Source organism: Melanostigma gelatinosum (genome assembly GCF_949748355.1).
Source record: "Melanostigma gelatinosum genome assembly, chromosome: 24".
NCBI classification, from domain to species: Eukaryota; Metazoa; Chordata; class Actinopteri; order Perciformes; family Zoarcidae; genus Melanostigma; species Melanostigma gelatinosum.
In genome coordinates, this window is record NC_136657.1 from 5,534,923 (window position 1) to 5,548,725 (window position 13,803).

The window sequence follows — 13,803 nt, forward strand, 5'->3', positions numbered from 1 at the left end:
CTGTAATTGTAAACTGTATTTCCGTAAGGCGATATTTCACTTTTTAAAAGTGCTGTAACTTGCAAAATCTGACTGGATTCGAGCCGAGAGGAACAGGCGTTGACCGCGTTTAACTTAACAACCATTGTCCTCTCGTACATTGTCTGCCTCATGCTTAATGACAGCTTTATTCAGGCCATGTTAACACTCTTGGCCACTGCCATCGGTCACAGCAGTGTTACAGTCAGACAAACCCCTGCTTTGACCTCTCGGCTGGTCACATGAGACGTAGCTGTCTGACCCGTATTTCATAAAGATTGCTACTTACACGCCTGCATGTGCTGTCACATGTTATTAAGGAGTTCACAGCTGTACTTAACGTCTAAGTCACGCTTATCTAGATTAGCTTTCAACGCTGAAACGCCGGGTCAGAGGCTCTGTTGTCATTATTGTCTTCAAAACATATGAACTGCTCCTTTTTCTGCGGCCCGTAAACACAAATGAATCTGATTCTGAGTTCAGATCACGTGTCGTTTCATTTCACCTCCAGCCACAATCATGCAGATACCAGAAATGTGCAGAGTTGTTAAGTTGCACGCGGAGAGGTTTCGTGGTTTTCCTGTGTAGAACAGTTCAGTCGAGTTTCCACTCGTGTCAGCTTTTTCTTCTTCTTTCTCGGCCTGCAAGGTCAGCGAGGCGTTCAGTTCATCCCCAATAACGGAGACGAGCGATCATTCCGCCCACTGTCTGTTAAAACGGTGGCGTTTCACAGGCAGATATACATTTATTAAAGTTGTTTCATCTGCAGCTTCCAGTATCTTGCTCTTCTCTCGTACGGCGGTCCACACAAACCCGTAAAACGTCTCGTTGGAGACAAAGTGTCTTTTGTCTTGTAGGATAGTGTCCTTCACAAGGTCAGCTCACAAGGAGGCGGATTCAGGTCTCAAGTTCAGCTCAAAGGCCGACGTAGATACAAGGGCACATGTTCAAATGTCTCCCTGATGATTGGATCATATCATAATGATCATTTTCTGCCATTTTGCTGTAAGCTGCTCTTTGACTTTCACAGGGTCTAGTGAAGGTTGCTTGACGCTGTCAGTTTTTCGCTGAACTAAAGTAACTTTTCAAAAAACTACATTTATATGAATGTGATGGCTTGTTGCCAGTTTTACAATTAATTCTTTAATTCGTGGGGATTTGTCTGCAACGGTCTCTGCCCAATGTCACTCCACAGGTCACAGAGTGCTGTGGGTCATTAGGTAGTAAAGTTTCCATCTCTGTGACATATTAATGATTATTGTCCTCGGTACGCTTTAACCAGATCTCAAAGTCTGCCGCCGCTGAAGGACATCTAAGTGCCATGACCTCCTTAACTCAGCATATCATTTACTGCAATCAACAGCAGGCGGTGTCTTTAGTGTGTCTGCCTACTGTCCAAAGCACTTCGTGTCCTCAGAGGGTTTGATTGTGGGAACACAGAAAGGGCAACAGGGTATTGATGATCCTCAGGTTTCACATTTGAGCCACGGTTTAAGAACAGTAAGTAGCAAAGGAGTAATAAGTGTGACGGTGTGTCTCTATGGAGCCCATGAAGCCGACATGTTAATCATTATTGCACCGTCATGCAATTAACTGAGGCGTCAAAGTCCAGCGGAATATTCCCATAGCAACACATAGCAGCCAGTGATTTTATGAAATGAGACAAAGTCCAACAGAAAATGCCAAATATAGAATCATGTGCAACATCAACCGTCCACAAGAAAGTAGTGCAGGCGTGTGTGTGTGTTGTGTGTGTGTTAGGACATCCAATCAGGATTTAAATATGTGTGTGCTTACGAGCCGCACTATCAAAGCTGCTGAAGAAATGCCCCGCAGGCTTCAGAAGAACTGCTGACAAGCGTAACACAATTGTGTTCAAATTACCATTATGCAAATGTCTTAAGTTCACACAGGACTCGTGTATACTCAAGCAGTGGATGTGAGACATTATGCTTTAAGCGGTCAATGTAAACTTGTACTTACGTAACACAATGGGACACACTGAGGGGTGTGAACTGATGCTTCATTCATTCATTCACTGTAGACCAACAGTAGCCGGGAACAAAGCTGCCGTCTATCAGAGGAAATGTGCTTTTACGCAAACGTCATTCATAAAACAGGTCACTGGTAAATCATGAACAGGTTCCTATGACATTACATTCAACATTTTTATTTATAGAACGGATATCTTGTCCGGATGCAGCAGGCTGTGCAGCTTTTATTTCATGGGGGAAGTAGTCGCTGGGGGAAAGAAAACGATGTGCCGCAATGGAAAATTCAAGAATTTGTCACCTACGTGAGTGAACCAGCGTTGGCGTCTTTACGGGGGATGTTTCACTCTCCTGCGTTTTGTATAAAGCCCACAATGCTTTGTTGTTTCGTAGAATGACAAAAATGAAAGGTGGGAGTCAGATATGACTACAGATCGTACAATTGACGCTGGAAGAATCTCTGTTCGTTCACTCGCTGTAGGCGTTCTTCAATGAATGTGCCCGATTCTCTGGTTGTTCATTTGCAGATCCGCTGTAATTTGCATTTTCCCTCGGCTCTTTCATTTAATAATGAACAGATTGCTACCGGGTGAGCCCTTTTTCGAAATGATAGACTCTATGATCAATTAATTACCTGAAACAACACTTTCTGTGATTAAATCATCCAACAAATTCATGTTGATGACACCGCTGCTGACGTGAGTTCAACAGATGAGCATTACTCTGTGGAGCAAACACCAGTGTATCAGTCGGGCTGTTTACTGGCAGCAAACTGTTCGGATGAGTCCGTTTGTAACTGAGCTCATGGCTGTATGGACCGGCGTGCATCCATCATTTCACCACGTCATCGTTATGTTCCCTGTGTCCCTCTGGAGGACCTGACGGCACATTTTGTTATCCTCAAAGGAGATAATATCTGCAGGTTTAGAATGACAGGGGTTTTAGCTTGGTTTAACAAATGTCTCTCAATCTCTCTCTCTCTTTCCATAGGATGATCACAAACTAACCTTGGATGAACTCCACAGAAAATATGGGACCGACCTAACCAGGGTGAGTGTGTGTGTGTGTGTGTGTGTGAGCCACAGAGGCAGATAAAGCCAGAGGCCAGGGAAGATGTCACAGTACAAACTGAGGTCGAAAGCACAGACGCACTTTCACTTGTAGATATTTTGTGCGTTAGATTAGTGCAAAGTAGTAACTCACGTCGGGGCAATGATTTTAATGGGTCAGTCCCAGTCTGTTCATTAAGTAGATACAAAACTGTCTGCATGGCTGGAAACCACTAGAGGGAGGAAGGGAAAAGTTGTGATTTCTGTGACTGAACCTTTCAAAGAGTCATTAAATGTCACTTTGTATTGAAAAAGGGGGAAACTCAGCTGCTACACAAAATGTAATTTTCCTGTTTGGACCATGGTCTTCATCACGCTGAGGACACACGCACAGAATCCCATTACACAACCCAGTAGAGCCGCACACTGGCCAAATGCTCCACTGATGCTGATTATCCTCTGAAGTCTGATCTGTCTCGGTTTGATCCAAAACAAAGACTTCATTCACGCAGGAACACCGGTCTTATAGAGCGCTGCAGGGATGACGTTTTTTGTTTTTGTCGGCCAACCCGGAAGTTAGCATCGCACCGGTTCCCTCAACTAAAAGCCGATGGGATTTTCCATTTGGATTATTGCAGAAAATCAGCTCTGTGGCAAACACAAGTGCATGATGCTGAATGCAATACGACAACGATAGGCTATAGAGGAACGAGACCAGGGTCACATGACTTCACGTCACCACCACTAAGCCAAGGGCGGATTAGTGTTCTGAGTGATGCCGTCTTGTAGTTTCATTCGGCCGCTTGTTAGCCTTTTTTAAGACATGTAAAAGCTTCGAAATTCACTAGTAGGAGGTTTACTGACGCATTTATGTCAAAGAAAATCTGTTCAGCTTGTGCTAATTACAGACTTTGAGACGAGGGAACTGGAAAATGCAAACTCATTTCCTGGTTTTAGGACTCATTTACTGCAGCACTCTGTGAGGTTTACTCCTGGTCGCCCTCCAAAGAGACCTTCAATCACACTTTCTTTGATTTCTTCTCCTTTTTTTTTTACACTTTAAGAAAACCATGACCGTGTTTAAGTACGCACGGCTCAATAACAGCCGAGATACAACCTGATTGTCTTGTCTCCCGCTCACTCTGTTATCACTCTTTCCACATCCCAAGCTGTGAATGACAGCTAACTGCACGTTTTTGTTGTCTAATTACACCGATTATTGAAGGAGGAAGCAGTCATTGTAAGATTGCGGAGTTCTTTCTTCCTGTCGATGGGGTTGCTGATGTTTTTGTTTCAAACTTTAATCCACCACCTCCTCAAGTACTAGCGGTGTGTGTGTGTTGAGCAAATAAAGCCGTTTGGCATGAAAAAAGACTCGTCCTTGTCCCAAAGCTGTAAAGTAGCAGAACAAAAAACAGGACTGACAGGTTTTCCTTTTCTAATTTTCCTCAGTTTACACTGACATAACAACACATACTTAACTCAAACCGTGTGAAAACATTTTTTCATGTCTCTTTTTTAGGGTCTTTCCAACTCCAGAGCAAAAGAGATCCTGGCCAGAGATGGCCCCAACGCCCTCACACCTCCCCCCACAACGCCCGAATGGGTCAAGTTCTGTAGACAGGTAAAAGTCACTTCTCCTCAGCTGAACTGTATTCGTCAGGAGTGCCACAGAATGCTGTTTTGCATACTCAAATTTTAGAAATGCTAATTGATTCTTTGCAGACTGTGAAAACCGGCAACGTCTTGAAAGTTGCATGTTGTTTTATGGTGTTTTCCAGCTGTTTGGTGGGTTCTCCATGCTGCTGTGGATTGGTGCCCTCCTCTGCTTCCTGGCTTACGGTATCCAGGCTTTCGCAGAAGACGAACCGGCCAACGATAACGTAAGGGGGTCTTTGTTAGCGTGAGATAAGGAGTTGATACCACCGAAGATGAACTGACTGAGTCTTTTCTCTCCTTCTGCAGTTGTACCTGGGTGTCGTGCTTTCTGCTGTCGTCATCATCACTGGCTGCTTCTCCTACTACCAAGAGGCCAAGAGCTCCAAGATCATGGACTCCTTCAAGAACCTGGTCCCACAGGTGAGTTTCTCCTGACTTACTTCCTACAATCAAGACAGTGACAAATAATACAACACGTTGCACAATCTCTCGCTACTGGGAATACGATTGTAGATAATCCTGTTCAGAAATTGCCCTGAAAACACATATTCTACCGTTGTTCTCGTAGCATGCCCTGGTCATCCGCGACGGCGAGAAGAAGAGCATCAACGCTGAGGAGGTGGTGACCGGAGATTTGGTGGAGGTGAAGGGTGGAGACCGGATCCCAGCGGATCTGCGAATCGTCTCTGCTCATGGCTGCAAGGTCCGTACCTCAAAGACTTTGGAGCAGTGGCTTCAACCGCACTTAAGATGTTCAATATTTCTGCATTTTTATTGTTTTTGAGTACAAACATGGATCAAGTGGATACTGAGACAAAATAAGTCATGATTTACTCACACACCGTACAGTCTGTCATGGTTAGAGCTGATTAACATCTGATGGGAAGTACTATATGTTGACAGGTGTGGTTGTTAAGCATCAGTTTACTTTTTTTATTCTCATGTTTCTTTTGACTCACTCGAGTTGTTCCTCAGTTGAAGTTTTATTTGGGATTAAATGCATCTTCTTCTGTTCTCCCTCTCAACAATGGCAGTCATTGTTTTTTTTACACTGTCCTGTAGACATCACGTCACTCTCACTCCTCTGGATGTCTTTGGTGTTTCAGTCTTGCTTTACTTCTCACTCCTTCAGGTGGACAACTCCTCTCTGACCGGTGAATCCGAGCCTCAGACTCGTACTCCTGACTTCTCCAGCGACAACCCGCTGGAAACCAGGAACATTGCTTTCTTCTCCACCAACTGTGTTGAAGGTAGCGAACTAACAAACAGACAACACGAAACTCACTGCGTCAAAATTCGTTGTGTACAGATTTCATTTGATGAAAGTTAAGTTGAAGTTAGAGGAATATGAAAGTTGTGAAAGGGCTATTTATGGAGACAATCTGTTGCTCTCTCCAGGTACCGCCAACGGAGTCGTCATCAACACCGGAGACCGCACCGTCATGGGTCGCATCGCCACCCTGGCGTCCAGTCTGGATGGCGGCAAAACTCCCATCGCCAAGGAGATCGAGCACTTCATCCACATCATCACCGGCGTGGCCGTCTTCCTGGGCGTTTCCTTCTTCGTCCTCTCGCTCATCCTCGGGTACGGCTGGCTGGAGGCCGTCATCTTCCTCATCGGTATCATTGTGGCCAACGTGCCAGAAGGTCTCCTGGCTACCGTCACCGTGAGTTCTCCAGCATTTCTGCCCCGAGTCTCATTTTCGATAGGTTCAAAGACTGAGATGTTACAGCTGAAACACTTGATTCCCGTCTCCAGGTGTGTCTGACTCTGACTGCTAAGCGTATGGCGAAGAAGAACTGCCTGGTGAAGAACTTGGAAGCTGTCGAGACCCTGGGCTCCACCTCCACCATCTGCTCCGACAAGACCGGCACCCTGACCCAGAACCGGATGACCGTGGCCCACATGTGGTTCGACAACCAGATCCACGAGGCCGACACCACAGAGAACCAGAGCGGCACCTCCTTCGACAAGAGCTCTGCCACCTGGGCTGCCCTGGCCAGAGTCGCCGGACTGTGTAACCGCGCCGTCTTCCTGGCAGAGCAGTCCAACGTCCCCATCCTGAAGGTGAAAAGCTTATTACCTTCGATGAATATCCTCCTCTTAACTCTTCTGGTTACCAAACACTCAACGTTTTGCTCTAGTTCACCCATTCTGACCACTAAAGAGTCGAAACAATTCACCAGCGGAGGAAGATATCCCTGGCTTTTGGTGAAACACAATCTCTTGTAAATAAGCACAGAGCAGAATCTCCACCTCATGGAATATTTTTCCTCCTTTTAATCATGAATGTCTTTTTGTGGAACGAATCATTGCAATTTAAGATGGTCTGAGTTCATCTGTTTCATCCACCTGCTATGAATAGTAACATGTAAATCAGAAACACAACTCTCGTCTTTTATCAAAGGATATTCTGAGTGTATCTCTGTTATATCAGATTTTGTGTACACTATATTACAATAACTCCATGATCCACATGATCCGACTCTTTGTCCTTGGCTTGAATCCACAGAGAGACGTAGCCGGTGACGCCTCAGAAGCCGCCCTGCTCAAGTGTATTGAGCTGTGCTGTGGATCCGTTGGCGGCATGAGAGACAAATACGACAAGATTGCTGAGATCCCCTTCAACTCCACCAACAAATATCAGGTAAACAACCCACAGAGTTTCCCCACAGCCTCTACCTTTGTTCAACCTGTCGATGCAGGTGAAGTGATGCAGATTTCAATCCCCAAAAACTTAGTAAACCTTTTGTAAGACGATACTAGTGGTGGTAATGGAGGGAAATGTTGATATGCGCCCTCTAGTGGTTGGGTTCTTTCATGTCTCCATCGACCACTTTTTGATGAATGAGTTCCAGCGTAACTTGAGATTTAAAATCCAGCCTACCTGTCGTCCCACAGCTCTCCGTCCACAAGAATGCAACTCCCGGAGAGACCAAGCACCTGCTGGTGATGAAAGGCGCCCCAGAGAGGATTTTGGACCGCTGCTCCACCATCTTGTTGCACGGCAAAGAGCAGCCTCTGGACGACGAGATGAAGGACGCGTTCCAGAACGCCTACGTTGAGCTGGGGGGACTTGGCGAGAGAGTGCTGGGTACAACACAGCTCCATTCTAAAGCTACATCCTTTTGTCTTCAAAATGTTGGTGGAGAAACGGTAATATGTGAAGCATTTTCTTCCCGTCTCACCCAGGTTTCTGCCACTTCAGCATGCCTGATGACCAGTTCCCAGAGGGCTTTGCTTTTGACACGGAGGAGGTGAACTTCCCCACTGAGAACCTGTGCTTCATCGGCCTCATGTCCATGATCGACCCTCCTCGTGCTGCTGTGCCCGACGCCGTCGGCAAATGCAGGAGCGCCGGAATCAAGGTGAGTTTTTCCAGTTGCACAGCACACGTATGCATCATTTCAAGACCAAAAACATTGTCGCGTCCTGTGTTAATACTTGTCTTCTCCCTCAGGTCATCATGGTGACAGGTGACCACCCAATCACAGCCAAGGCTATTGCTAAGGGTGTGGGCATCATCTCTGAAGGCAACGAGACCGTTGAAGACATTGCTGCCCGCCTGAATGTACCAGTCTCAGAAGTCAACCCCAGGTTAGTACACATACTAAATACGAAAGCTCAGTTCTGAGCGGTCCTGTGTCTCTAAATATATAGACACAGACATGAAAATATACAAAACATATGTACCATGTAATAAAAGTATTCATTGTCTGAAGTGAAGGTCTGATGTCGAGCTAAGATGTAGAGCTTTTTGCTGATGGTGCCATTATTTTAATCAAGGGGTGACGCTGCCTGTTTTTGAAAGGAATTTCCTGTTTCCCAATGATTTTCCTCTTTTGATTATCCCCCATCCTTAGTTTTCCTCTCAGAAACGGGATGTGGGATTACAACTGTTGTCCTAATTCTGCTGTGATTTCCTCTCCAGGGATGCCAAGGCCTGTGTTGTCCACGGCGGTGAGCTGAAGGAAATGACCGCAGAGCTGCTCGACGATGTGCTGAAGTACCACACTGAGATCGTCTTCGCCAGAACCTCCCCTCAGCAGAAACTCATCATTGTGGAAGGTTGCCAGAGACAGGTGAGCGTCACAGAGGATTTAGGAAACAAACACCGACACAAATTGGGATTAAAAGCTTTGGGAAATGTCTGTTGTCCTCGATTCTTTGTGGTTGTTTAACCTAAGTCTTCTGTGCTCCGTCTCTGCAGGGAGCCATTGTGGCCGTGACGGGCGACGGCGTGAACGACTCTCCGGCCCTGAAGAAGGCTGACATTGGTGTCGCTATGGGTATCTCTGGATCTGACGTCTCCAAGCAGGCCGCTGACATGATCCTGCTGGACGACAACTTTGCCTCCATCGTTACCGGAGTGGAAGAAGGTAAGACTTAGCAGCCAAGCTCATTATACCTCCAGAAATGTGGAAATACAGACCGCAAGAAGCATCCGTGTAACCGCTTGAATTTTCCTCGCCATATTCATTTTTCCATCACTTTATCAGGACGACTGATCTTTGACAACTTGAAGAAGTCCATCGCCTACACTCTGACCAGTAACATCCCTGAGATCTCCCCCTTCCTCTTCTTCATCATCGCCAACATCCCTCTGCCCCTGGGAACCGTCACCATCCTCTGCATTGACCTGGGAACTGACATGGTGAGCTCTTTGAGCGACGGCATAACAGACGTTTTTTTTAATCGTGTTTCAGTCGCGATAAAAGCAACTCTGTGTGACAGAGAGATTGAAAATACTGAACTGACTGGTGTTTTATTTACTTGTTGTCTGCCAGGTCCCTGCCATCTCCCTGGCTTATGAAGAAGCTGAGAGCGACATCATGAAGAGGCAGCCCAGAAACCCCAAAACAGACAAGCTGGTGAACGAGCGGCTCATCAGCATCGCATACGGACAGATCGGTAAGCATGAATGATTGTTGTTATTTGGTGCTGTTTCTCAATGAACCCTCTTCCATGTTGTGGGAGGGCGACGCTCCGTCTCCAGCAGACCCATCAAAGTTCTTCTTCTCTGTTAGGTATGATGCAGGCCACAGCTGGCTTCTTCACATACTTCGTGATCCTGGCTGAAAACGGGTTCCTCCCCATTGACCTGCTGGGGATCAGAATGCTGTGGGACGACAAGACGGTCAATGACCTGGAAGACAGCTACGGACAGCAGTGGGTGAGTCGTGCTCGTGTTCTTAATAACGCTGCCATGCCAAGCCCAAAATGAATGTTCACATTCAAGGCAAGAACAGAGGAGGAGTTGTGCTCATCCTTTTTTTTTTTTAAATGTTCCGTCCGCCAGACGTACGAGCGCAGAAAGATCGTAGAGTTCACATGTCACACAGCTTTCTTCGCCAGCATCGTGGTGGTCCAGTGGGCCGATCTGATCATCTGTAAGACCAGGAGGAACTCCATCCTGCAACAGGGAATGAAGTACGTACACATACAGACACTTCCAGACTTCTATTTCCTCACACAATAAATGCAGCACTTCTGCAGTCCGGGCTTTGTCTCTAATATTTCTGAGAGACTCATTGTTTCATATCTTCATCGCTTCATCGTCGGTGAAAGTGTTCTCACTGTGTTGACTCTTTGCTTCCACAGGAACCGTATCCTCATCTTTGGTCTGTTCGAGGAGACAGCTCTGGCTGCCTTCCTGTCCTATTGCCCCGGCATGGACATTGCCCTCAGAATGTACCCTCTCAAGTGAGTAAAACCTGCACACAGACTATTACATACTCAATCTGGGATTATTCCCTCAGCCATGATATTGAATTTACCCAAATGACAACTATTTGGTTTTATGTTTCCATGTTAATGTTTCTTTTCGTGTATGCAGGCGAATTCATGAGCACAATATTCATTAAGTGTGTCCCTGTTAAAGTGTTAATCCATGAAATCCTATTTTCTGTTCATTCACTGCATATCCCAGAAGCTTCTTGTCAATCAGTGCTTTGACATGGTTTTACTGAATACGTGCTGTTTTATCTTTATTATTATAGTAATGTACGGATGAGATTCTTTGCCCGACAGAGAAAAACAGAAAACAGGCTCATGAGCTGAAGTCTCCATGTCTCCTCGTCTTCTTCTCCTCGTTATTGTTCTGCGTCTTCCTCTCCTCTCCTTTTGTCCTCGCCACCCTTTCATCTTCTCGCCGTCTCCTCATCCATCCACTCACCTTTCTCTTCTCGAGTGATTGCTGCTGTTTGAATAACCTTGTCTTCTCCTCTCCGTCTGAGAGTCTCCTGTCTCTCTCCTCACAGTTTTTCTCTCCCTGTCTTTATTTCTGTCTCATCTGCCTTCTGTGTTTTTGTTTTGTTCTCTTTCTTTTATTTCTCTCTTTACTTCTCAATTCATATTCAGATACGGCATAAAAATGTATTGCTCAAGAAAGTCCAAGATGTACACAGCAGATATTGAACCAATTCAACATCAAATGCCTGTGTCTGTGTCTCACCTTAGGCCATGTTGGTGGTTCTGTGCCTTCCCCTACTCCCTCCTCATCTTCCTGTACGATGAAGGCAGAAGATATATCCTCAGACGCAACCCAGGCGGTAAGACCTTTACTGACTCTGAGGCTTTTGTGTTCCACATGTGTAATACAGAGAGCAGAAGCAGTGAATGATGGATTGTCAGGTTAGCGAACAACATAGCTTTTAGCATGAGCTGTGAAGATGCCACAACTGCGCCTCCACACAGACCAGTGAACTGTGGCAGATGGCAAGGCCCCCAGTGGGATTTCAACCCTCAACCGTGCCATTGTCAATGCCTCGTTCCACCCACAGCCTGAGTGCAAAGTCACAGAGAGCCACCGAGTCGGCCCCCCTTTTTGACTTGACTGTGAAAGACAACATGGAGAATTTAGCCCCCACATGTGAGGTGAAAAATTCCCCCAAGACTCTGTCCCTAACTCTGTCTCTTTTGGTTTCCAGGTTGGGTGGAGCAGGAGACATACTACTGAGTCAACACACAGTCAGTGTTCCATCGTTATTTACTGCCATGTTACATATTTGTCTGATATGTCAGTCAGACCCCGAAAACAAAAAGCATGGATAAAATAAGAATATTTTGATGTATATGTCATTCACAATAAAACATTTCCGTACTATTGTACATTGATGCCAGTTGGAAATTTGTTTTGTTTTTGCTCAGACTTCTCTCAAAACAGCTTTTCAGGGCTTCGATGCAGGATGTTGTTTCACGGTTCAATAGATGTGTACCGGTGAGTCAGGTCCGGTGACCCGTGCAGCGGGATTATCCACCTCGACGGTTCCTAAACTTCACTTCTGGCCTCAGATTGGTTTCACAGAGGGGGACATACATTAAAGCAATCATGACAAAGAGAAAGAGAATCATTCACACTTCAACAAGCAAATGAGCTGTTTTTACAGCAGCCCACATACAACATATGAAAACAGAAAATGAAATCAAATGTACGGATTTGCTGTTTGTACTTGTGACTAAAGTAAATAACTGATCAGTGAATTTTCTGTTGATTGACTCATCAGTGTTATCTGCAACTTATTTATCTTTATTTTCCCAAGATTTTATCTTTACCGAACAGATATTAAGGAACAGCATGTCAGAGTAGTGTGTGTGTGTGTGTGTGTGTGTCCATTATCTCAAGAGTCTGCCACAATGGTGTTTGTGATGGATAGCTTTGTTGATCGCTAATGCTAAAGAGGCCCTCAGTGAAAATGAACTACTCTCGCGCTGTCTACTTTGTGTTTACCTTGGTCATTGTGAATGCCCCCGCCCCCTCAGTGTGTGTGTGTGTGTGCACAGTGTCATCACAGATGGCCTGCTTCACACACACTTAGGAAGCACTTGAGCTTGTAGGCAGAATGAAACCAGAAAGCATCGTAGCGAAAGCCGCATGCTGCCCGACTCGGGTAGATCGGGGGTCATTTTCCTTGATTCACAGGTGGTTTCTGTTACGGCAGAGGGTGCTGGTGTGAGACAGACGGCGGGAGTCTGCAGACAAAAGGATGGAGGGATGTGGAGAGAAGAGGGAGAAAGAGAGTGACGGGCGGTGAGAGCAGTGATTCGATAGAGGAAGGAAAGAGTCGGAGCAAGAGAACAGACAATATTGGCGTATTTGTAGCGCGCGTCTTCAAGACGCGTAATCAATCATCGTATTATGATTTGAAAGCTGTTGTGAAAAGAGGAGAAAGAGGCGGCAGACAGACACTTACATTATCATACCTTCATCCGACATTCACAAGCAGGGCCCCCTGAACGTGCCTGTTGCTATGGCAACTCTCTCTCTTTCTCTCGCCAACATCTAAATAAAATCTCGGCTATTTATAGAGCAGCACTGGCAACACGGTTACACTGATCACACACGCAATGCACTCACCAAAACACAAATATAGATTGTCGATAGTTATGGAGTGTGTGTGTGTGTGTGTAGGTGTGATACATTCACACACACACACACACACTCCGCCACAATGCCAAGGCTGGCTGCTGTGTGTCCATCTGTGAATTGAGTCCACCTGTGGTTTAGTTTGTTTACTCGTGGTTTTGTTTGTTCTGTGTATTTTCATCATATTTTAGAAAAGATTTTTAAAGCCCGAGATGGAGCAGATCCTTCCCGTCGCTGTTTGATCCGTCTCGGGTTTATCTTGCTCTCCAGGCCAACTGATCAGGTCTATTAGAATACACAGTGAGTGACACAGTCTGCCTATCAGGGTACAATAGCACTCCAAAGGTGGACTCGTCCTGCCTGAGTCTACTTCGTGGTTGAAGAGGTCGCTTTTAGAGCTGCCGAGAGGAGCGCGATGGAGGGAATTTGTTGCTGCTGCGGTTAGAAACGTGGGTTTCTTTTCAACCGGTTTGCCTTGGAAACATCCAAAAGCTCAGATAGAGGTTTGCATGATGCAGGTAAGGCACACTCCTCCTCTTCTCCTGTCCGTACATACAACAAGTCGCTGCATGTTTCTGGGTGCATCCTGGAGCTCAGAGGTGCAAGTATTTGCGGCCCAATAACAGTGAAGGTGGGTGGATATGTTAGAGGAAACAATGCAAGGGGGGGGATACTTTCAGAGGGCCCCAGAGCTAAAGGGGGCCCATGCATGCATCATAG

General features: G+C 45.9%; 1 protein-coding gene across 2 annotated transcripts in view; it reads left to right on the plus strand.

Moving 5' to 3' along the window:
* LOC306797347 (sodium/potassium-transporting ATPase subunit alpha-1) overlaps positions 1-11,836 on the plus strand; it is a 39,204-nt gene extending 27,368 nt beyond the window's left edge. Inside the window, exons 6-26 of one of the 2 annotated variants that reach the window (XM_079296671.1) lie at positions 3,000-3,059; positions 4,581-4,682; positions 4,840-4,941; positions 5,024-5,137; positions 5,286-5,420; positions 5,850-5,967; positions 6,116-6,384; positions 6,477-6,785; positions 7,231-7,365; positions 7,620-7,812; positions 7,911-8,086; positions 8,179-8,315; positions 8,650-8,800; positions 8,929-9,097; positions 9,218-9,372; positions 9,506-9,629; positions 9,746-9,891; positions 10,018-10,148; positions 10,320-10,421; positions 11,178-11,269; positions 11,648-11,836. In XM_079296671.1, coding sequence (XP_079152797.1) covers positions 3,000-3,059; positions 4,581-4,682; positions 4,840-4,941; positions 5,024-5,137; positions 5,286-5,420; positions 5,850-5,967; positions 6,116-6,384; positions 6,477-6,785; positions 7,231-7,365; positions 7,620-7,812; positions 7,911-8,086; positions 8,179-8,315; positions 8,650-8,800; positions 8,929-9,097; positions 9,218-9,372; positions 9,506-9,629; positions 9,746-9,891; positions 10,018-10,148; positions 10,320-10,421; positions 11,178-11,269; positions 11,648-11,676 — 2,949 coding nt within the window. In that variant the 3' untranslated portion in view covers positions 11,677-11,836. The remainder of the gene's footprint in view (positions 1-2,999; positions 3,060-4,580; positions 4,683-4,839; positions 4,942-5,023; positions 5,138-5,285; positions 5,421-5,849; positions 5,968-6,115; positions 6,385-6,476; positions 6,786-7,230; positions 7,366-7,619; positions 7,813-7,910; positions 8,087-8,178; positions 8,316-8,649; positions 8,801-8,928; positions 9,098-9,217; positions 9,373-9,505; positions 9,630-9,745; positions 9,892-10,017; positions 10,149-10,319; positions 10,422-11,177; positions 11,270-11,647) is intronic. The other variant, XM_079296672.1, reaches the window with a different exon arrangement.
* Positions 11,837-13,803: the final 1,967 nt, after the last annotated feature.